Here is a 23,863-nt window from a genome sequence, read left to right on the forward strand (position 1 = left end):
GGCCAATAAGTAAAACGAACATTTGCAAAAACATAAATAAATAACGAAAATTAAATAAATTACTCAATAAATTAACTTGTTTTTTAATAAAGCTGATCTGTTAGCTGGAACTAAAAGTCAAATCAAGACACAAAAAATGATCACCACTTTGCACGTATTCGAGTTCACACGGCAGGATTTTAAAATTGTAGGCCAACTTTCAAAACCTGAAACCACACAGGAGACGATAAAAAACCGTAAGTATAACCGGTTGGATCGTATCGTGTGGTGTCCAGCACAGGGCAGGAGCAACACTCCACACACTATCCGATTTCACTCACAAACATTCTGATTCTATGGGATTCTAGAAAATCCCATAAAACCCCCGCTACACCATACTTGACTAGAGTAAACAAACATGGCCGACGATGCAAAAGCAATAGCGATAGTTTGTGGACTTATTCTAAGTGATAAGACGTAACAAAAAGAAAAGGCATTGGCTTAAAGAGTGGAGACAGCGTGAGCAGCTGCTGTATTTGCTGCATTATGATATGGAGGTGAGTTCAGATTTTTCATTAACATTTGTTACTCTGTGTTTGGATTGTTTTCCGTTCTGTCGTGTCATTTAGCGTCGCCAGCTTAAGTAAGGCGTAGTTGGTAGCACTGTTGCCTTGCAGCAAGAAGGTCCTGGGTTCGATTCCCGGCCGGGGTCTTTCTGCATGGAGTTTGCATGTTCTGTGGGTTCTCTCCGGGTACTCCGGCTTCCACAGTCCAAAAACATGACTGTCAGGTTAATTGGTCTCTCTCTAAATTCTCCCTAGGTGTTAGTGTGTGTGGTTGTTTGTCCTGTATGTCTCTGTGTTGCCCTGCGACAGACTGGCGACCTGTCCAGGGTGTACCCCGCCTCTCGCCCGGAACGTAGCTGGAGATAGGCACCAGCGACCCTCCCGACCCCATTAGGGACAAAGGGTGAACAGAAAATGGATGGATGGATGGATGTTTACATTGAAAACAATGGGCACAAAATAATGTTTTGCGTCAGCAATTTTGCTCCCAACTTTTCTCCTTGTCACTTCTGTTGATATTCCTTGTACAAAATGTTGAATAAATATCCATATTGTTCACATGTCACCTACAGACAGTCCTCCATCTCCAGTGTTCACCGAACTGTGGTCGTCCAATGTCAGCAGTTCTTTGTTTGGCATTCCAATAGAAAAATTAAACTGAATAAGAATCGTTTGACCGACCCAAAGATAGAACCCTAAATAACCTATTTAGACAGTTTATAAGCAAAATAAAGTTGACTTGGGGGTGAATTTTACTTTAAATGATAACATTAGGTAAAGAAAACAGGGTAGGAGTATAAATGAAGCCTGGAAAGTCCCGTCAAACTTCCAGTATTTGTCCACAGAGCTCAGACAATAAGGCCTGGCGAGCCATGGCTCATCAGGGAGCAGGAAGTGGGGATGACAGAGGGTGGGAGAGTTCACAGACACCCCATCACCTTCAGGAAGCCCCCGCACGTGTTTGAGTCTCGCGCGCAGCTGAGAAGAGCCAAGACTCTGGAGGAAACAGGTGCCCTCTGCTTCATGGTTTCCACTGCAAGAAAAACACGGAACACGGCCTAAAAAAATTGGTGGATTGGATTTGGATTAGGATAAAAATCATTCATTATTGATCACAAGACTACACAAAGACACACTGACAAACTATGTTTGCACACACACACACACACACCCTCATGTATAAGATCAATTTAGAGAGGCCACTTAACCTAACAATCCTTTTAGTTAAATGTGAGAGGAAGTCAGAGTACCCAGAGAAAAGCTACATGTAAAGAAAGAACATGGAAGCTCCACGCAAAAAGATCGCTAGCCAAACCTAGAACCTTATTGCTCTAAGGGGCAACAGCGCTGAACACGGCGACACCATGCAACCTTTTAGGACAAAATCTGGTTTATAAAGTGAGAAACAGGAAACAAATCTTTGAAGTATTGAAAGTAAATAAAACCCCAAAAGACTTTGATATGATATAAAAATTATTTTATTTCAAATTTGTCCTGCAAATGAACTCATACACATTTAAGTGGCTTCAAAAGATTTCATTTAAATGCCGTCATTTAAGTTTATTCTAGTCTTTATTCAGTACAAGAGAACTAATCCCTTTAGTTTGGTTTGAACTCCAAGATCATAAATTACTTCTTATAGATGCTTAAAAAACAATATAGAGGCCCCAGGCCGTCAGGTTAAATACATATTTATGAAAACAACTCATGAAATGCTTCTCTACAGTCAAAACCTTCACTCACCACCTCCCTAATACACATTTGTTTCTTTTCTTCCTTCTATCCACATCCAATATCTTTCTACAAAAATTTTATCAACCCACCTTTTTCTTGCACTCTTCCTATCTTTACATCTCCTCACAATCCTTCATCAACACTTTACTTCAGTCCTTTTCATTCTCTCTTCCTTTATCAACATTCACCAAACATTTCTGACAAAACGTGCCACATACGGTCCAGACGTTGTTCGGTAAAGATGGCTGAACTGTTGTGAAAATAACGTTTGCAGTAATTTTAACGCCAAGATCTAACTTCCAGTTAACTTTCAGTAAGTCAATTAAGAATCAGGTCAATCATTTTCTGACAGATTTAGTTACAACCGATGTGATCTGGTATGTAGCAATCAGCGCTCCTCAGCAGGCCTGCAGAAGAGGCGGGAAGGGCTCGGTCAGCACCTTGTAGCGGATCTTGGTGTTGGTGATGGCTCCGTGTTTCTGTCGTAGGTGCAGACGCAGCTGGCTCTTGTGTCGGAAGTGAAGGTCGCACTTCTCACACTGCAAAGCAAAAATACAAACACCCCACAGATTAAAGAGCGAACAGAGTTATTAATCCAGGTTGGTTGGATTTATTTTTGTGCAGGTGGGAGGGTTTATAAGTTGTTTCTGTAACATACGGAGTAAGGTTTCTCTCCAGTGTGAATGCGCAGGTGGCTCTTGAGCGTCTGCAGGTGGCGGAAGCGGGTTCCACAGGTGTGACAGGGGTAGGGTTTCTCACCAGTGTGGATCAGGACGTGGGCCCGGAGGTGGGCAACCTAAGACCAGGACAGAGCAAAGGAAAGGTTGAGACGTGACACAGTTCTCTTGTTTTTCCCATTCTGAAGATTGGCTAAGAGAAATGGGCCCCTGTGTCACATCTTATTGAAACCCCCCAAAAAACAGGAAGTTGTGAACTACTAATTGAAAACTCTTGAACAACAGATTTTTTAAAAGCTGTTGTTCAAGGAGGATTATGTTCCAAGTGAGTAAGTATGCTCAGATTAAATGTTGGGTTTTCAATTTGATGTTATGAAACTGATACAAGACCAAAAAAAGAGGCTTTTGTGTATCTTTACCAGGGGTTGCAGTGAGGGAAACCAGATGGATGGCTGCTGCATGGAACAGTTTTTGGCAGGAGGCTATATTTTTCTGTAAGTAAATTCATTCTAAGCATTGCAATATTGTGTTGATATTATTTGGAAGTTAAAACTCATATGTGTTAGTGCTGCCACACCCAATTTAACCATGTTCTATCTGTAGGCTTTTAGGAACAAGTGTAACTTTTCAAACCTCATCTAAAATACTAAGATATTTATAAGAAAGCAGAGATTAGAAGTCAGTGTTGACCCATCATGGCTAACTCAATGAGAAGCTTATCAATTGTTTTAGTGCACCGTTTTTTCCTGACCTGAACAAATCGAGCTCCACAGGTGTCGCAGCGGTATGGTTTCTCTCCTGAGTGAATGCGAGTATGAGTTTTCAGGTTGGCTGGTCGGTTAAACTGAGCTCCGCACACGTTACAGCGGTACGGCTTGTCTCCTGCCAGAACAAAATTCACTCCTTTTACACACTTGTTGTTGTTTTTTTCAACCAAAACAAAAATCAGCAATAAAAAAACCTAGAAATATATGATGAAAGTTTCACCTGAGCACACAGATTTGGTTCCCTGAAGAGAGCCAGAGTAAGCAAAGGGCAGGTAGCGATTCTCGCATTTGATTGGAGGTTCGCCGAGTTGGGCAGCTTCCGGATCAGATGGAAGAAGTTTAGGGATAATGGTGCCAGGTGAGCCTGGAAAAGCAAATAAGAAAAGAAAAACTCCTTTAGACACTTTTGTCTTTTCTTAATGACCTGTTTGTTTGGGCCTACCTGGCTCCTTCTTGTGGGAGGTAGACCCTTTTGGGAGATCCAGAGAGGGAGGCGGCCCGAGGGGAGGGGCTCGGCCAGAACCCTCGTAGCAGGAGGCCTGCCCCTGTCTGATGGGGAAATTCAATATATTTACCATAATTGCTTATTTTTTGTTTCTTTATCCTCATATTTCTCGCATTTGTTAGGTTTACCTATCAATCTGACCAGGCACTTCTCCAGACCACGCCTCTGTTGGAGCTTTGAGAGCCAAATCCTGACACTGAACCTCCTCTGACTTCTCTACTTTCACCGCAGCAGCAGCAGTGCAGAGAGGGTTCAGAATAATGTACTTATACTTCTTCCAGTTGCAGGCCTTTGGGTCTGGTGCGGCTTTGGTTTCAATCTAAGAAATTGTAAAACTAGTCATATTTCTTTCAGTTTTCTTTTTAATAACAGCCACCAGTTTTTTGGGGAGGTTAGGGGGGAGAACGTACCTCTGGGTTTTTGCTGCAGGTGCTAGATTCGGCAGGAGAGTTCGGATGGCAGCTGGAGCGGTCTGGGCTGTTTGGGGATAAAGTCCGGGCGTTCAGGACGGGTGAGTCAGGATGTTCTTTCACCTCGTCTGACCCAGGCTGGCAGGGTGGGAAAACCCCTGGCTTGAGAAAGCCTTCTGCAACAACAGGGAACCTGCAGGAAAAACAAAGGAAGTTCTGTAATGAGCCCAACCTGCCGACAGACAAAGGCACACAAGCTGCAGCGGCAGCTGTACTTCTGGCAATGTGCAAATGGAACAAAAATAACAATTTCCTCCATTTTCTGAGTAATCCGTTTTTGTCATTTGAAGACTAACCTTCTGTCTGCAGCTGCTGGGAGGGACTGCTGGGGTCCTGGACCAGGCAGTTCCCCCCCTTTAGGGGACGCAGAGGCTACAGAGACGCTGGAGTCCAGCTCCATCCGCGTGTGTCTAGCACTCACGTTCTCTGCGCTGGAAAAGAAAAGTCAAAAACATGAAGCAGATTCACAACACATGCTTAAACAGGCAGTATTATGTATTTTTCAAGCACATAGCACCATTTTATAGCTGTGATATATGCTAAATTTATCAAATATGACTTAAAATAAATGTTGGTTCCTGATTTAGCACCTTGAAATTGGGCCTCTGTCTTTTTAACAACTCCTGTTCTTTTTGAAACTCTGTCTTGAGGAAGTCATAACAACACTGCTCCTCTATTAACCCTTTAACAACGTTTTTACCAGCGTTGCTCTGAGAAGTGGCTAAAATAATGAGCTCAGCAGATGCATAGTTCCACCAGGTGTCTGCTAATTGCTGCTGGCTAGTCTGAAGGAGCTGGGGGAGTTGCTGTGTGGCGGAAGATCCGAAGTTTGGAAACTGCAGCTCAGAGGAAACTGGAGCTCCGCCCAGACATTTTGCACAGCTGAATGGTTGCCGTGGGAGATTAAATAATTTCTCAAACACACATGAAAGAATCAAAACAACACTCCTTGCATGTTTTGGATTACGGAATAACATTATGTAAAGTTTGAAAAAGTTGATTATACATGACTCTGCCCCTTTAACAATATCTGGCAGAGGCAGCAGATTTGCTGCAGGCCCTCACCAGTGCAGCTGCATGAAGTCCCTGCATGTGTCCGCCACATGGTCCATCTGTAGATAGGCGGCCACGGCCAGCACGCCAGAGACGATGCTTGGTGTCAGGGGCAGGCGGGAGGTGTACATGAAGTCGAGCAGCAGGGAGACGCAGGACGGGTCCAGGCTGCTGGGGAGAGACACGGTCCTGAGCGGCTCTCTGCTGCCGCCACCACGGCCCTGAAGCATCACCCGGTGGGAATACAGGGAGTAGAAAAACCCGCTGCACAGACACAGCGAGGAGGATTTAAATGAGATTAAAGGTGCATGCTGACTAGATTTTTTCTTACTGGGACACAAATTGCACTAAAATTGCAATTTCACCAAAATGCGCCGCAGTCTTAGACAGCGGGCCAAAACTGGAATAACGACACTATTTATTTACACCCCCCCGCCCCCAATAAAAAGATGCAATATTACCACTTCATTTTGACTTTATTCTCATATTTTTATGACTTCATTCTGACTTTGACTGGCTATGACTTTGTTCTCATAATTTTATTTTATTTTTTTTATTATTTTCTTGTCGTAGCTCTAATACTAAAGCTATTCAACTTACTTATCAGCTTAAAGTCAAAATTATTGCACCACAATTGATTACAAATTGCAAACTACCGTTTAATTTCCTCCTCTTTTCTTTATAACGAGTTTTTTGTGCAGTACTCTGAGGTTGCTTTTCCTTATCATTACTAAACATCACATACTTACCAATGGGACTAGAGATCGTAATTAGCGACTTTGCTAAAAAAAATCAACTTGAAAACAATCAACAAGAAAAATTATTAATGGAGGTTGTAAAACAACAAAAGGAGCATTTCTGTCATCTACTGATATGGAGTGGGCAAAACGTGAATCTATGTTTAATATGATGTGAACAAATTGATTGGCAGCTCTGGTGGGGACGACCACGCCCCTGCCTCATTGCCTCCTAGAGCGAAAACGGTGCTTCATGCAGCATCTTGACCTTTGCACTAACCTGCAGGCCACAAGCACGGCGGAGTGTGCCTGCAGCTGGACGCTGCCGACCACCAGGGTGGTGTCAGTCAGGATGCCCCTGTGCCGGAGCTCGTTCAGGTTCAGCAGCACGTCGTTGGAGTGGCGAGTGAACTCCTTCACGTATCCCTCAGCCCTCATGGTCTGCCCTCTGTCCACCCTGTAGACCCCCAACACTTCCATCAGGCTCGCCTGGATCTGTGGAAAAACAGAAAAGCGTTGTGAGTGTCCTGGAACGGCGCCTGTTTGGACGCGTGGAGCTTCAGAATGACTTACCTGGTGTTAACTGATATAATAAATAAACTGGAGTGTCCCAGACACATCTGTTAGGTGAGACCAGCTCCCTACTCGTACCTGCATGACAACAAACAAAAACACAAAATTTTGTCTTTATGTCGGTATGATTTTAGGTTCTGAGAATATTTAAAGAAAAAGCTGGAGGTACTTTTAGGGGGAAAAACACAAACTGGAGATGATCAGGCATTTCCTATATGATGCCAATTTGAGGTTTTCTTTGAGATTAAAGAGGCAAAAATCACTTTTCCAATGTCTATAATATATAAAAGAGAAGTAAAATGTTCTGCATGTTCTCTCACAGATGTAGCAGCTGTGGATTGAATAAAAAATTAAGGAATTGCTGTTCTGAGTTGAATGGTTTGAACTCACTTTCTCACTTTTATAATTTACTTTTGTCTTCTTTCTTTTAGTCACGTTCAGTTAATTTTGTTTTACTTAATTCATTTGTTTTCTTTTGTATTAGTCACCCTCTCACTGATATCTCAACCAGGTGATCCTACCCGCAGTTTTGCTTCCAGTAAATATTAAGCATTACTTTTGCTAGATGTCTCTGAAACTCCTGTTGTGCTGCTGAGTTTTTGTGCTTTATTTCCAGTTTTTGTGGAAATACAATATAAATGGTTTCCAGCCCTGGTTTTACTTTGTTATATTTACAAAGCTTCAGCAAACACTGAGGATTTTCCGGATAACTTTCACTAACCTGTGGAGGTTTAAGGCAGTCCCTGAAAATAAGAACTACATGTAATTACAAGATTATCCACGTGCAGAGTGAATGTCCTTCACTTTCATCTGCTTTTAATCAAACTCAACCAAGTATACATGCTATTGGACGGTGCGCTTAGCGAATGAAAATTCTTTGTTTTCATACATGAATAGGTGATAAAAGCTAAGGGCATTTTTCATCATTTGACCTGCTTATCAAATAGACAAATTGGTTATTTTTAGTCCCTGAGCTGACTGATTGTCAGCTCAATTAAAACACTCAAAACGATAAAATCCTTTGCAACCAGACAACAATCCGACAGTCAAAATAGGAAAGAAATAAAACAGAAGTGGTCTCAGGACTTACCCCGACCAGCAGGGACGAGAAACACTGCGCGCAGCTTTGCCTTCAGACCCCCCCTGAGTCTGTGTTCAGTCAGCAGTCAGAGGGACGAGGAGCTGGAGTTCACCTTCACACCAACACTGTGACACCGGCTCAACTGCAGGCAGAGCCCTTTATAACGTCTTGCAGGAAACTCCCTTACAACCAGAGTCCCTTGTTTCCTATTTCCTCAATAGCCCACGCGCACTGTGGAAGAGAGGCAGGAAAAAAAAGATGGCTGCAGGCTCCGGGCCCCTGAGTATTTTTAGTGGCCTATTAGTTTTTCTAAACCCCCATGGCTCGGTGAGGAGTAATGGCAGGAAAGCTCAGGGTGTTTTTGTGCCACGCTGAAAAAATATATACTGGAACCCCTTGGGGAGAAGCAGTACGTGCCTGGCTGTTCAGGGGTAGAACTGGGGAACATTCCCCACCAACGCTTTCCGACACTTCAGTCCCATCCAGGAGAGAGGAAACTGCAGGAGAGGAAGCTGGAACTCCATCTTATTGTTTGATAAACAAGCTATTCTTCAATCATTGAGATTTTACCCTCCATTGATGCGAGGTCGACAGATCTTTTAACGCACAACCACTCCTATTGAACCTGTACGGTAAAAAGGTCTGGAGAGCAGCTGATATTGCTCATTTTGAGTAAATTTAGTTGGACTTAATTAAGAAATTAGTGATCAACACGCAGATCTGAGTAATGCAACTAAACGTTGATCACTTTAGCATTGAGCTAACCTTAAATCACAGTGTATTTTCACTCAGACTTGATTACATATTTAAGAAATTGTGTTTTAATGGGGAAAACAACAAGCGGTATTGATCATGTTGTTTCTCTTGCGGAGGTAATAACCACTCCGGACGCTGAGCGGAAGCCTCTGGCCTGCTGCCTGGGAGTAGAAGTGTTTATGAGGACCAGAAGAGGAAGGAAGCGGGACAAACTTGATCTTTCTAGTTGGGAGACACGTTCTCCTACAAGTGCTGAAAAACAACCTTTCCCCCACCCAAAGAGAGAGAAATGCAGCCGACAGATGTGCAGGAACTCCCCCAACACATACACAAACACATACGCACCCCACCCACACATACACACAGAGCTCTGAATACATCCTGCGAGACTGCACAGAGACAGGGATGAAAACGCCGGTGCAGGACATCCGTCAGTGACATAAAGCAAGAGGGAGACACTGATGGAGAGGGCAGGTAGTCATGGAGCGAGGGGACAAAGGTCAAGAGGTCACGAATAGCTGAAAAACAAGCGGAAAGGTAACTCAGCATCGAGGCAGTCAGGTATCACTCTCTGAGCGCCTAATATAGAGTCGCAGAAAAAGTGAACTTTGAACTAAAATGTTTCCTGTAAATGTGTTGAACAAGTGACGCTACAGGAAAAGGAGGCAAAATATCATCAAAGGTAAATGTTGATCGTATTGAATCTATAGTGAAGGCAATTTAATCCAAATTAAACAGATCATAAGTCATAGACAAAGGTATTTTTACCTCGTTAACTTTTCCACATCCTGTCAAGTCACAACCACAACCTTACATTTTGTAGGTTGTTAGGTCCAGTTTGGATTGTATACAAACTGGAAGGAAAATTATTAATAATGTCCAATATTTTATACAAACAGAAATCTGAAAAGTGTGTCGTGGATTTGTATTTAGCCCTTCTCTTCTTCGTGGAACCTTCTTTAGTTGTATTTACATCTGTAAGACTTGATTTTTTTGGGTCATTTTTCTTTGTAAAGTAGCTCAAGAGCAGTTAAATCGGATAAAAATATCTGCAGACATCAGTTTTCAGTTCTGATGTAGATTGTTAATTGGATCTGGGCTTTGACTGGGTCATTCTGATACATAATTATGCATAATAATACTTGAAACTTTCCATAACTTTATCTCTACTCTGTCTGCTTTGTTTCATTGTTTGAATGATGCTGCTTTTTTTAATGCTCTCAAACCAACCTTTCAGACCTGTTGCGTTTATACTTAAATTGCACAAAGTGTAATTATTTGCACTGCGTTTTATTTGGGGTTATCAGATTAAATGGAGCTGAATACATATACATGCTACATGCTACACCTAATACAGTGAATACTGACATTTGTTTTCATACTGTGACAAAAAATAACTTCAAAGAAATTTAATCTCAGCAGGTAAATCTAACCCTAATTTTGAGACTTCAAAATTTTAATTAAACATTGCCCAACATGGTTTCTGCTCCTTTGAAAATGAGAATCGGAAGCATATTGTTTGCATGGGATGTAGAGTAAGACGAGAGTGTCCTTGTGCTTTAATGTGTTTGGATGGAAGGTTTCATCAATTGTGAGCTTTGTTAAAATGAAAAAAAAAAAACAGAGGAAGAAACCATAAAGGAAAACAACGATTAAGAAAACAGAGTGGGAGATGTAGGTCTCTGCTACTTCCAGGCATTGTGAGAAGAACGGATGAGGGGGGAGGTTGAGGAAAAGTGAGAACATTACTAAACGGGTTCACCAATGGCCGGAAGCTGTTGAGTCTACGCCGTTGGCAGAACCGGGCAACACTCTCTGTGACTTCCTGCATCTAAGCCCATCTGTGAGTGCCCTTTGGCGGCCGACTGGTCTTGTTTGTGATAAAATGAGGAGATTATGTTATTTAAAATCAAAATAAAGAGGCTGTACCACCTGTCTGTATTTTACATGTAAGGCTTCCCGCCATTCTGTGGTTTCCTGGTTTGCCTGGAAAGAACTTTTATCCATCTGATAACATATGGACTGAGGCCATGCTGTGACTTCAAAAGTCCAAGTCAGTGCCAAAAGGTTGACAATAACACAGATCTGGGTAAACTGCCTCTTCCTGGTTGGACATATAAGGGCAAACAGCAGAGGAGCAAGAGGAAGAAGGGAGATCCCAGGGTAAACCATTGTTGTTTGTCTTTTTGGTGGAAATAGCTCAACATAGAGAGAGAATATATGAATAAATGATGCCACTGAAAGAAGTTACTGTGGTGAAGCAGTTTATGTTCATGTTGAGTGGTGTGGGAAGAGGAAGAGGAGGAGGAAGAAGAAGGGGAAATGGGGTGGGAGTAGTAGTGGGTAAGAGACAGTTGACCCAAATCTGATCATGCGCAAAATTATAAAGCCTCACTTGACCTTCATGTGAAATTCAGTGTGTGAGGTGGGGGTAGAGAGTAAATTAGGACCAACTTTTTTATGTCGCAACTGTTTCCAAATCGTGATTTATTGTACGATTATGGATTATGGGAGTCTTCTTCACTAAACCCTGAATATAAAACCCACAGGGGGATTCAATGAAGACTTTTTAGCCACAAAATGAGCCGTGTGGAAAACTAAGTACACCCTAGCTGCTTCTGCAGAATTTAGGAGGGAAAGCATAAACCACACGCTGCTTATCAAAGGCACTTTAATCATCCACAGATGTGACCAATTCGATCCAGCAAATCCAGACTGTGCAATTCTCTAAAATAATTGTTGAAAACTCAGTGTCAGACTCTGCAGGTCTCAGCAAATCAAATGCATAAAGCTGTTTGCAAGACAAGATGGACACGTTTTTGGAAGAATCACGAGGAGGATGATCTATGAAAAATATGGCAGCGCAACTGAGGTGTGCAGAGTTGTGCCTTAATGAGTCCCATAACTTTTGGAGCAATGTGTTTTGGAAAGGTGACAACACATGGCAACTAGTGCATAGCACCATGTTTGGAGAAAACAGAGCCATATTATCAGCCCACACACCTCAAACTTTAAACACCGTAGTGAAGTGATGATGCTTTTGTAGCCACAAGATCCAGAACCCCTTTATTTAAAAAAACAAAAAAGAAAATACAAATAAAAGATGTCTGACGTAACCTGATCATCAACACGTCATATCAAAGGAAACATGCTAATGTTAGTCTATCACTACAGCAAATAGCTCTTTGTTAAAATTGTGTTTCTCTGAGCTGGTTGAATTGTTGATGTAAATAGTTTTGGGTAAATACTAAAACTAATACCTATAATGTAATCTGATCTCTCAAATCACTCAGTGTAAAAATGCAGGGAGATGAAAACCATTTATATGCAATGAAAGAGATTGGAGATTTTATATTCTACAATCTATTAGTACTTAATACTATGCTGGCCATGTACAAATCATCTTATGTCCTTCCAAACAGTATTCAGAAGTTGTTTGAAATGAGAGAAACAAATAATGAGCTCAGAAGTAAATGCATGTCTGAAACAGGAAAGTAATTTTACTCCATATTCCATTATTAAATTCTCTCAAATTGCCTAGTGTCTACCTTTCATACTTTTCTAACCTATCCGATGTCACATAGCATTTTATTGTATTTATGTTAATGTATCAAGCTGCATTCCAAATTATAATAATATTGTAAGCTACTTTGTGATGTTGCATTAAGTCAAATCATGTCATATCATTTTGTAACTTTATGAATAATTGTTGTTTCATGTTGTAATTTAATATATTCTGTCATATAATTTCATAAATTAATGTATGATATCACATCATATGCTATTGTAACCTAATTAATGTATAATTTTGGATTCTGTCATAAATCACTTCATAAATTTGTCATAAAATGGTCTAATAATAGCATAATTGCCCAAGTCCTATTTTTTTAAAATGAGACTTGGGTAATTATGCTATAAGGCTAAAGATATCACATTTTAACCTATAATGCGTAGTATTATAGTCTGTCTTATCACATTGTAACGTCGTGTAAAATGCTGTGCATCACATGATAACGTATCGTCTAACTGTGCGCTTTTATTTTGAAACGCTGCTGTCGTCAGCTACGTCACTCAACGGAACGCAGCCAGTAGCTGCTGCTGCTGCTGCTGCTGCTGCTGCTAACGGCCTTCGGTTCCCTGACAAAGTAGGTTAACAAAGCTTCAGCAAACACTGAGGATTTTCCGGATAACTTTCACTAACCTGTGGAGGTTTAAGTGGAGGTGTAGGCCGCGTTTGTTTCGGGGCGGTGGGTGTCGGTTGCCGCGCTGTTTCCTCTTCGGTCGTGTTGAAAGTTAGCCCCGGGGGGGCAAGGCACAAGCTCCGCTCCACTTCATAACACGGTGGGAAACTGGTCCACGGAGCTGTTATTAAAGTTAATTATCGCTGCTCTTCCTTCGTTGTGGGCTAAATGATGTCATCGGCGGTAAGTTCTTCAGTAATGAGAGGCGTGTAAAGATTCAGGATGGGATTTAAAGTAAAGGTTCTTCAGTTTCTGCTGAAGTCAGACCGTTAATTCAGTTCGGATAGAAAGTGGTTCCTGTCGCTGAGATGTTTGCTCATGTTTTGCTTTGGTTTATCGATTTGATTTTGTTCTGTTTTGTAGATGAGACCAAGAGAAGGAGGACTGTAGAGTTGCGATAAAAAAGGTAGGAAAAGCTTTGCTTTTATTTATATATATATAAAAATCCCACCTAAAATTCCGTTCGTTTTGTTTATAATATATTTCTTTACACTTGTTAAATTGTTTTTTTTTGTAAGTTTAATGTTTGTTCTGTTTTTATAAGCACATAAAAATATAAAATCCAATCTAAACATTAAATGTTTGCTTTCAAATGAAAAGAGCCATTTTATTATAGAAACATTAAAAAGTTGACTAAAACAAAAAAAATTGCAATTTATATTTGAAACTTTAACAATTTGGACCATATCTATTTTATATACACATATACCAACAATAGAGCAGATTTATTTATTTTTTTTAAAAGTATACTGGATATTGTTTTGTTGCTTGATGCTTGTCTAACTTTTTTTTTTGCCCTCTAGTCCCAACCAAAATAAAAACTGAGTACGTAAGCGAGGCGCCTGGGATGAAATTGCTGGGATTAATTTTCCTCGGATTTGAGCGTCTGCGCTCGTTCAGATTCAGACAGGCAATAAATAATTAAAAAAGAAAGAAAAAAAAAAGTGGGTTTGGTGGAACCCCCTCCTTCCACGCGGACACAGTTTGATGAATGCTGACCCTGCAGGGTTTAAATGCCGACACAACAGCCACGCAGACAGGAAGTCTAAAACAACAAAGAAAGTACATTTTGTTATTTGGAGCTATCATTTTAATCCTCTTAGCCACATGGTTGGTGACACGATCCACATGCAATCAGTGTGAGTGGGTTGTCTTTGTCTCCACGCTGACATTACGTCTGTTTAATTTTGCTTGTGTTTGAATCTGGATAAGTTAGATCGTTTTACAAACCACAAAATAATTCATTAGTTTCTTGTTTAGATGCGATTTGTCTCAGTGGTTTTCACTTCAACCTCTAAACTAGGAGTCTTTAATTAAATTTCTAACTATCTGTTTGTTCCTCTTTCCATTTCTCAACCTGTCGCCATCCATTCCTCCATCCATCCATCTGCCCATTTTTCTATCTGTTCAATTTGGCTTGTGTATGTGCTCTTTTTTTTATCCTTCTGTCTGTTTGTTGAAAAACGGTGTTTATTTAAACCTGGAAAAGTGTATAATTTTGACCTGAATCCATGTAGAAACTTCAATCTGAGCACCAGCGTACCTACACAGACATGGACAGGTGGCGCTATACATGTTTGAGTATGAAAGCCATGATCAGTAACCCATCAGAACCAAGGAAGCTGAAAACTGAGTTAAATGTCTCTTTGACTTTCCTCAAAGCAAGCGGTTAAACTCTGCAGGCATGGAAACACGGGATGAGTGTTTCTTTCACACTGTTCAGGCCTCAAGAAGAGCTGCTCACAGTAGACGCCTCTGTTCCTCACTTATTTTAATTTAGTACCTTTATAAACTGGGATTAAAAGAACTCGTGATCAGTAAAGCTTGTTGTTCCTCAAGTCTCATTTGATTGATTCTGTTGGATGACGTTTTATTACCGCGCTGCATGCCCATTGTTTTTGAATTGGCCGACTTCTTACATAATCATCATCATATCCTGAAAGCCTTCAGGTGCAGCTCAGCTGTCGGCTTTCGGCGTTGATGTTTATCCCACATGACGCATTGTGCAGAGCCAGGTGTTCGCACGGACACAGATAAATATCATTATGGAGCGTTTCCTGGCTCGATTTGTCTCGACCTCAGTTGGAAACGCGCGACACTTGTGTGTAAACACCCAAACACAATAACTATTGTGGATTAACACCTGCTGGCGTTCCTGTGCGTTTGTATGATTTTTTTTTTTTTTTTTTTTGTGGCTCGAGGTGCACACAAAAGCATTAAACTCGTTTCTCCTTTCCTCCTCTTCTTTTCGAAGTCCATTGTTCAGCCTGCGAGCCTCCTGTTACCATAGGAAACAAACTCTGGAGCATCCTGCGGTTTCCATTGGTTACCGGTTACATAAACACATAAAGAAACCAGAGCGTTTTTTTTTGTTGTTGTTCTTGTTTTCTTTTGTTTTTTTAAATATAAAAAACAAAAATTAAAGCGAGAAAAATGAAACGTGTGGTTTTTCTGATCGCAGAATCCTGCCATGTCCGGTCCCACCTGGCTGCCGCCGAGGACTCTGGACAGCCCAGAGCGATCCGTCCCCCAGATGTCCCACTCTGCACCGATCTACCAAACCGTCAACAAGAAGGGCGTGGCCGACTTCAGGCCAAAATACTCTCCCTACGACCAGAACGGAGGAGCGGGGATGACCAACAGGTACATGGCGACTGGACCCACAGGTGAGAACGATGCAGTTTACAAAATAATAAGAGATTTCTGATATACGGAAACAGAGAACAATATTAACATTTCAAGCCTTTACTTCCTGTCCTGAAGGTTGAGTTTATTCATCCACCTCCTGTTGTAGTTTATGCAGATTCTGTATTAAGTCTTTGTTCTGCAAAAAAAAAAATAAAAATTGTTGTGAAGTTTCTCTTGAAATTTTCCACATCTTGTTACAAATCATGTGGCAAACCAACATAAAGCAGTGTAACTGTGAAGTTAATGGAAATTATGCTTTAAAACATTTCATACCAAAAGAAATGTTGTGCGTTTGTATTCAAACCTCCCAAAAGTCAGTTTTTCTCTGCCGTTACGGCTGCAGAGTTCGACTCAACCAGTTTTCAGGTCTGCAGATGGAAATGTTTACTCGTTCTTTGGAAAATAGTTCAAGGAGGGAGAGCATCTGTCAACATTGGTTTTCAAGCCTTGTTATAGATTCCCGGTTTGACTTTGACTAGACCATTCTGTCTAAGAGTTTCTAAGAAACGTCTAGACATGCTCATGGCAGCAATGTGACTAACGCTGGCTTTGCTTAGTAATTATTGGGAGTGATGACAAAGAGGAAGTTTTAAACAAAGAATGTCGTTTGGGCCGATGAGTAAAGGAAACTGCTCTCTGTCAATTCTTTATCTTCTGTAAACGTTTTCACGGTTGAGCAATAAAAATCTGTTCTCTGCTTTAAACCGGTGGACGCTTTAGTTTGAGTCACGGTTCCTTTTTCTGTGTGTGGAAATTGCTTTCTGGGAAAAACACAGCGTTAAAAACAACCCATTTTCAATTATGTTAGTTTCACAGCTCTGCTTCTCAAAACTGAATTACTCATTCTGATCCCAGTGTTTTAACCTCAGGAGAAACTGAAGAAATATAAGCTGTCAGTGATGCTCTTTTCCTTCTTTAACATTAAACAAAATAACTGCATAATTGTTGGATTTTGGCCCAGACCTTTTATTTTGAACTCCAAACTTTTAACATAAATGTTAGTTTCCTCTGAAACACATTTTTCAGTAGAAAGAGCGTATTAAATAGATATTAAACTACTGATTTAAGTGTTCATAATGGTATATAGGCCTTATTATATCAGTTTTATTGTTGTTGTTGCGCTGTCTCCAGGTGGGCCCGTTCATCACTCCAGTGATCACTATTACTCTCCCCCTCCCGGCCCCAAAGACGATCGAGGCTGGAGCTCTCACATGGACGGCTATGACATGATAGTGGGTGAAGTTTCTGCTCGACAGGTTTGGGTGGCGTCACATTTATTTGACCCCTGGTGGAGTAAAAACATCCAACCTTCAATTTTGGCTTATTTTTTGTTTCTATTTCTCCTCCAAAGACCCCGAAAGCCTCGTCAGAATGCATGGCGGCATGATTTCTTCAAAAATACCAAAACCTTTTAAATAAGAAAACTGAATAAATGCTCTGAACTCTGCCAGAAATCTGAACATTGATTGGTCTTTGAGCACAAAAAAAATTGACCAAAATTAAAGAAACAATGTTCTTCATGCCCATATCAGTCTTTAGACATAAATCATTTATAAAACTTGTGTATCCCCATGAAATTTGAAGGAAGGCGAAGTGCTGTCCTTTTGGCAAATGTTGGTTGTATTGCGCAGTGCCATTAACTTTCACACAAATTCATTCATCAAAAATAGTAATTAATTTTTTTTTTCCATTCTGATTATGTACTCGGTTACATTTTTCTATTTTCAGTTTGAGATTATGATACCAAAGTAAAATATCAATTTGTTTAACACATCTTCACAGTGAGAGCCAGTCATTTCTACATCTAACAACCTTAATGAAGAATGTCATCACAACATTTAATGTTCTAAAAATATTTATAGATTTCAGTGCAAATGCAACTAGTAATTTCCTTACTTGAACTTTTTGTTTTGGTTGCAAAAACAAAAATGCCAATTTGACAGTCGTAGGGAAAGAATTTACCATTAAACAAGTAAAGAGGTTGTGGGCACAAGTTGTAAATTTAGTTGTTTTCGTAAATATTGAGAAGTTTCAGGAAACGACTCTGGCCTCCAAGTCTGTTTTCAAAGTTCCTTGAAGAGACAAAAATATTGAAATTATCACTGTGAATTTGTGAACTAAAGTGTAATTTCTTGTTTTGGTTTCGTTTAGCACCGTGGCTCTGAAAAACCCGCCAACTACCACTCCAAGATTGATGCCGACATCGACTCCCTCACCAGTATGCTGGCCGATCTGGACAGCCACCCACAGGACGCCAGCAACCAAGTACTGAAACATCTAACACTGAATCTCTACAATAAGAGAGTTTTTCTTATTTTGAGTAAAACTAACCGTGACGTGTGCCTCCTCTCAGCTCTATGACAACGTGCCTTACAACAAATACATCTCAGGGGATCACTACAAGTCTGCGCACCAGAGCGCAGCCTCCACTCAGGGTCGGCCGTCCATGGGCTACAACTCTCACCCCCAGAGTCCGTATCACCCGGCCCCTCCGTATCCCGTCGAGCACGCGGCCCCCCAGTACTCCCACCAGCAGGACTTCTACTCCACTTCCACCCCGAAGCCGTTTCCGCAGCCCGTCCCGGCCTCCTACACCACCGCCTCCACGCCCACCGGGCCCAGGTTCAGCGTCCAGGTCAAGACGGCGCAGCCCGTCACCTACTCGCAGACGGGACGGCAGGCGGAGCAGGCCCACACCCCGCCCCCTCCCCGTCAGCACGTGTCGCCGCGGCCCCCAGCCCAGACCCAGACGGGTCAGCAGGGCTGGTACCCGCCGCACCCGGCCTCGCAGGTCCAGGAGCTGCACTCTGAGGGGGGCTACAAGGGCAACAACCCGGGGCCCAGAGGAAGAGTTAACCAGGTTCCTCTGTCAAAGAGAGGGATAGAGAAGACCCAGACGGCGCAGACGCCTTCCTATCAGTCCAGCAAGGTAAACGCATCGACACGCTTTGGTCACCGCCTCACAGCTTGGGGAGTCGTCTAGTTCCTCACTAGATAACTCTAGAGATAACGCTCCAGATTTTTATTTACTGTAGGATGATGCTGCTCAGGTTTGAAGAAGCTGGGTGATGTCGATTTTTAACCTAATCTTTTTTTTGTTTGTTTTGTTTTGGTTTTTTTTACCCCTCCAGGGGGTCTTTTGTGGGCTCTAGTGTCCCTTATATGACAGTGGGCTGACAGGAAACAGGGAAGGAGAGAGGGGAAGACATGCGGCAAATGTCGTCAGGTCCGGGAGTCGAACCCGCGACGGCCGCGTCAAGGACTCAAGACCTCCAAATACGGGTCGCGCTAACCACTACGCCACCACGGCACGCCCAGATTTTTAACCTAATCTTATTTATGTTTGTCCTTATGTGCCCAAAAAAGCTATGAAATATCCAATTTTATTGCTTATAAATCAGAAGTAATTTAAGTGTTGATCTCCTTATCGATTTGTGAATTTTTAGCTAGATGTTTTCCACTTAAAAGTCCTTTAAAGTTGAGAGTTTTCCAGCAAAATCTATAAATTCTGTCCCATTTAGTTCTGACAACTGGGGGAGCTCTGGAGATGATGATGCAAAGAGGGATTTTACTGAAAATCAAAAACATTATGTCATTTTTCAATGACATTCTGTCATTGAAAAACAGAATGTCTTCAGTCAGAGGCTTCTTCAAATTTGCTGCAATACAAACCGCTACAGGAGCGCTTTCCTGCCGACAGACTCCACCATGTACAATAACTCTTTGAAGAATTTTTATTAATGGCTTATAACATTTAACTTTCCTTTGTTTTTAGTTGAATTGAAATTGGAGGTTGGAAAAAGTCTGAAATTTCGACGTGAAAGAAAAGCAAGTAGGAACCTTTTGATGATTTGAGTTTTATTCTGTTTCCTCTTTTCTCCAGCAGGGGGCAGCACCATCGAGGCCTGAGGAGGAACTGGACCGGATCACCAAGAAGCTGGTTTACGATATGAACCACCCCCCTGCAGAGGACTATTTTGGTGCGACACATTTCGTTTTATAAAAGCAGAAAATGTCATTTTCTTTGAAGTGTTATTTATTTATTTAATTTTGACGCGGTTGTTAAAGCTTTAAGTTGCTGGTTTTGCTCTCAGGTCGCTGCGCTCGCTGCGGGGACAACGTGGTGGGTGACGGCAGCGGCTGCATCGCCATGGAGCAGGTGTTCCACGTGGAGTGCTTCACGTGCATCACCTGCCACGCCCGGCTGCGAGGCCAGCCGTTCTACGCCCTGGACAAGAAGACCTACTGTGAGAAATGTTACATCGTAAGTGAGGGAACCAGACAAGATCCGACCAGGAGGTTTGTTACGTTTTAGTTGATCTAATCCTTCCGTCTGGTGTGGTTTCAAGAGCACGTTAGAGCGCTGCTCTAAATGCTCGAAGCCCATTCTGGACCGGATCCTGCGGGCCATGGGGAAGGCCTACCACCCTCGCTGCTTCACCTGCGTGGTCTGTAACTGCTGCCTGGACGGCGTGCCGTTCACCGTGGACGCCACGTCTCAGATACACTGCATAGACGACTTCCACAGGTACGCTCACGCCACGGCACCGCTCAGAGCCTCACTGCCTCGCTCTTCCAACGCGGCTTTTGACGTTTTGAAGCGCGTCTCTCTGACAGGAAGTACGCCCCTCGCTGCTCTGTTTGCGGCGAGCCCATCATGCCCGAACCGGGCCAGGAGGAGACGGTCAGGATCGTAGCCCTGGACCGCAGCTTCCATGTTCACTGCTACGTTTGTGAGGTGAGCCAGCTGTTGAGTGTGTTTATGTGAATCATTCTGTGTTTCAGGGGGGAATTATAATGCGATAAATAAAACGGTTCTCAAAATTAAGTGAACACAAATTTAAACTTACAGTGGGTTTTTGCTAATCAATTAAAAAACAGATTTTCAATAGGCTTGTAACAAAGTCTGAATCTCATAAGGGAATTAAAATGTCTCAAAATAGTTTCAAATCAACCATTTTTCTGCACTAGAAAATTATCTAGAAGTGGATGGCAGCCAAAACAACCACCTTAAGAACAGATGGCAAAATGCTAAAAGATTCCAAAGTATAACCACAGGTTACATTAGCACCTTGCTACTGTTGACTGAAAAGCGTTGCCTGCACAGTCAGAAAGAGACTGTAACGGTTTAACGTCCATGTGAGGCACAGAGGGACAATTCAATTCATCCATCCATTTTCTAACACCCTTCTCCCTAGTGGGGTTGGGAGGTGCTAGTGCCTTTCTCCAGTTAACGTTCCGGGCGAGAGGCGGGGTTCACCCTGGACAGGTCGCCAGTCTGTCGCAGACAATTCAATTCAAAGTACTTAAAAAAAAAAGAAGTACATAATTTACCCCACGGGCAAAGTAAATGTTATAATTTGTATCATCCAAATCGTCAGAGACGTTGTGGGAGGTTCTCCAGTCAGTCAGTCTTACAACAAATCTGAAACATGACTAAACACACCAGTAAATCCATCAAAAACTGGCTTAGGAAAAACAAATGGAAAATCCTGGGCTGAATAAAAGTCCAGCTTTGACCCCATTGAGATGCTGCAGTTTGACTGGAAACAGGCTGAACATGCATGAACCCCTCACAGCTAGAGGTGAGGAGTGGAGCAAAACCTCCTCAGGCACCGAAAGACGGTTACAAGAAGCCTGAGCATTTCTTCGTCTTCTTCAATATTAATATTGAGTGTCCTAATTTTTCCATGACTGTAGATTTGCATAAAAAACACCCATTTTAAATTAAGAAAATCAACAAAATGTACGGCAGAAACTCGAGTTGTATCAAAGTATTAACGGGGCGGATGAATATATTTGTAATGTATAATTTCAGCCTGATGTGGATTAGAGAAAATCTACAATAAATCCTAACTTATGAATCCGCTTGCTGTGTTTAAAACCAACAAGGAGAGTCAGAGTGTATCATTAAAATGCCCAAAATCAATTGGACGTTTATGCCAACTAATAATTGAACTTAATGTTAATGTTGACTTGAAGAGACTCAAATGCCCGTGTCCCTCAGGAATGCGGCCTCCTGCTGTCGTCTGAAGGCGAAGGTCGAGGCTGCTACCCGCTGGATGGACACATCCTGTGTAAGAGCTGCAGCGCCCGACGCATCCAGGACCTCTCGGCCAAAATCTCCACCGACTGCTAACGGAGCTCCTAACGTTTTCAGCCTCCTCCTCTTTGACGCACCCAGACCCAGTCAGCGCGTTGAGAATGGCACAAACGCATCCCCGCCGCGTTCAGACATCGTTATCGTCTCTCCCCCCCCCCCGGGCGTCTTTGTTGTTACCGACAGTCGGTATTGCAGTGAAATCACACCGTTTTTGTCGCTCTTGGTGCGTCGTTGATCATGTTTAGCTCAGATTAGTACGACGGTGGCCTGACCTGCAGGCAGCTTGGGCTCCACTCTCCCCTTTTTTCTTTTTTTTTTTTTTTTCCCCCCCCATTTCGGTACAAATTATATCTCAGTTTTAGCATAATATCATCTCATGGGACTTGCACAAATTATGATAATCAGAAAAAAAAACACAATCGAAGTACTGAAATGCCTCACAGTTAAAAAGCACAAAGTACAACGTAATACTGTGATTGTACATATCGCACTGGTTTGGTTTGTAGCCTTTAGAGCAGTGAATTTTGCTATGAAGTCATTAACCTCCTAGTACAAGAAATGTAGACGAGACGAATGTGCAGTTTAAAAACAACCAGTTTTCACTCCTTAAGCTTCTTTAGAACCCTAAAACGCTCCAGGTCGGATTGTCTGTCCTCGCAGGATTGTGTCATTTAGCTCCTAAAGTGATCTTGAATGTTTTAAGAAACGACATTAAGGTTTTTTTTTTGTGTGCGTGTTTGACGTTGTTTTGTTGATGCTTTTGCCTGTTACATTAGAAATGGAGGTGCAATGACAAATGCTTCCGTCTTCCAAAGGAAACGGGGCGAAGGTCACTTCTGTAAAGCCTCACGAGTTCAACGATGTGCCATTAAGAGCAAAACCCGCTCGTCTAAAACTATTTCTACAGAAATGTTAAAATTATACCCAATTTATAGGGGTTGAAGTGTGTTTCTTTTTCTAGGATTGATATAAAAGTTAATGAAGAACTTATTTCTCCCTCAAAAAGACTTTGTTCCAGGACTAAATGCTGGTGAGGTTGTGTTTATCCTTGCACTACTTGGCAGCGACAGTATTAATTGTGCTTTGCACCGCTCCGAGCCAGCCTTTATGGGAAAGGAAAAAGTGGAATCTGCTTTTTAAATGGTGTAGAAAACACGGCAGCTCCAGTCTGGGCATGGGCCGGCATGAGACTCTCAGTAGGATAACCGAGGTTTCATTGCAAAATATATAACACAAAATACACTCCAGAATGGCAATAGTTCATTCCAATTCTGCGAAAAATCATGTAACATATGAATTATTACAGTTATAATACCTATAACTGTAATTATCTGTGATAGATTTAGTAGTAATTTTTAACTAAACTTGCTTATTCAGAATGTTATTGCCTTTTTGTCGCTCTGCTGTTTAGCGCGACACTGGTAGCAGAAATAGTCGGTCTATCTGCACATGTAGCTAGTCTGCAATCAGCTACCTTTACGGTAATAAAAGTCTGTGCTGCCCTGGTTTACACAGCATAACTGATTGTTTATTTATATATATATATATATATATATATATATATATATATATATATATATATATATATATATTTAATAATAATTCCAATTATTATAATTATTTAATAATAATTCCAATTATTATAATTATTTAATAATAATTCCAATTATTCATATATATATATATATATATATATATTGGAATTATTTCCTTGAAACCAAATTTACCTTTCACGTAAGCAAGGGGAAGTACAGCAGCCATCTTCAACAACAGGTGGGGGAGGGGCAGCACTGATTTACTCTCGGTCCATCCAACCAGAGAAAATTCCGTGGTCTTGCATCTCATTAATTTAACTGTTTTCTTGTTTTAATGCCATAACTTTGTAAAGAAAAAGAAAAAATCGGCCCATGCCTGATATGGACTCTTGTTTATT

At 41.7% G+C, this 23,863-nt stretch overlaps 2 protein-coding genes across 6 annotated transcripts; one reads left to right on the forward strand and one right to left on the reverse strand.

Moving 5' to 3' along the window:
- Positions 1–2,041: 2,041 nt before the first annotated feature.
- Positions 2,042–13,181, reverse strand: bcl6b (B cell CLL/lymphoma 6B). The gene is made up of 13 exons (XM_014470905.2): positions 13,100–13,181; positions 8,152–8,373; positions 7,062–7,139; positions 6,769–6,983; positions 5,764–6,015; positions 4,995–5,129; positions 4,639–4,831; positions 4,357–4,547; positions 4,166–4,272; positions 3,944–4,087; positions 3,708–3,838; positions 2,938–3,075; positions 2,042–2,818 (listed from the first exon to the last, which is right to left on the reverse strand). The coding sequence occupies exons 4-13, from the start codon at positions 6,966–6,968 to the stop codon at positions 2,678–2,680; spliced, it is 1,632 nt and encodes a 543-aa protein (XP_014326391.1). The 5' UTR covers positions 6,969–6,983; positions 7,062–7,139; positions 8,152–8,373; positions 13,100–13,181; the 3' UTR covers positions 2,042–2,677.
- trip6 (thyroid hormone receptor interactor 6) lies at positions 8,408–23,174 on the forward strand. 5 transcript variants are annotated; one of them, XM_023346442.1, is made up of 11 exons: positions 8,408–9,435; positions 13,503–13,545; positions 15,601–15,805; positions 16,959–17,059; positions 17,979–18,092; positions 18,181–18,756; positions 19,711–19,807; positions 19,922–20,091; positions 20,177–20,355; positions 20,445–20,565; positions 21,835–23,174. In XM_023346442.1, exons 3-11 carry the CDS (start codon positions 15,610–15,612, stop codon positions 21,964–21,966), a joined length of 1,686 nt encoding a protein of 561 aa, XP_023202210.1. In that variant the 5' UTR covers positions 8,408–9,435; positions 13,503–13,545; positions 15,601–15,609; the 3' UTR covers positions 21,967–23,174. The 5 variants fall into 5 exon arrangements, with proteins under 5 accessions (XP_023202210.1, XP_023202207.1, XP_023202206.1 ...); XM_005804802.2 differs by lacking the exon at positions 8,408–9,435 and adding an exon at positions 12,956–13,043; XM_023346441.1 differs by lacking the exon at positions 8,408–9,435 and adding an exon at positions 13,233–13,322.
- The last annotated feature ends 689 nt before the right edge of the window (positions 23,175–23,863 follow it).

Source organism: Xiphophorus maculatus, chromosome 14 (assembly GCF_002775205.1).
Source record: "Xiphophorus maculatus strain JP 163 A chromosome 14, X_maculatus-5.0-male, whole genome shotgun sequence".
In the NCBI taxonomy this organism is placed as follows: Eukaryota; Metazoa; Chordata; class Actinopteri; order Cyprinodontiformes; family Poeciliidae; genus Xiphophorus; species Xiphophorus maculatus.

Bases quoted from the DNA above. Each gene is read 5' to 3' on its own strand.
- bcl6b (XM_014470905.2), bottom strand. From the start codon at position 6,968: ATGGAAGTGTTGGGGGTCTACAGGGTGGACAGAGGGCAGACCATGAGG. The intron at 6,016-6,768 runs GTTAGTGCAAAG...GTGTCTGTGCAG, and splicing joins GCCGTGCTTGTGGCCTGCAG to CGGGTTTTTCTACTCCCTGT. The intron at 4,273-4,356 runs GTAAACCTAACA...TTTCCCCATCAG, and splicing joins GTGCCTGGTCAGATTGATAG to ACAGGGGCAGGCCTCCTGCT.
- trip6 (XM_023346438.1), top strand. From the start codon at position 12,906: ATGATAACGTATCGTCTAACTGTGCGCTTTTATTTTGAAACGCTGCTG. The intron at 13,044-15,600 runs GTAGGTTAACAA...TTCTGATCGCAG, and splicing joins GCCTTCGGTTCCCTGACAAA to AATCCTGCCATGTCCGGTCC. The intron at 17,060-17,978 runs GTGGGTGAAGTT...GGTTTCGTTTAG, and splicing joins TGGACGGCTATGACATGATA to CACCGTGGCTCTGAAAAACC.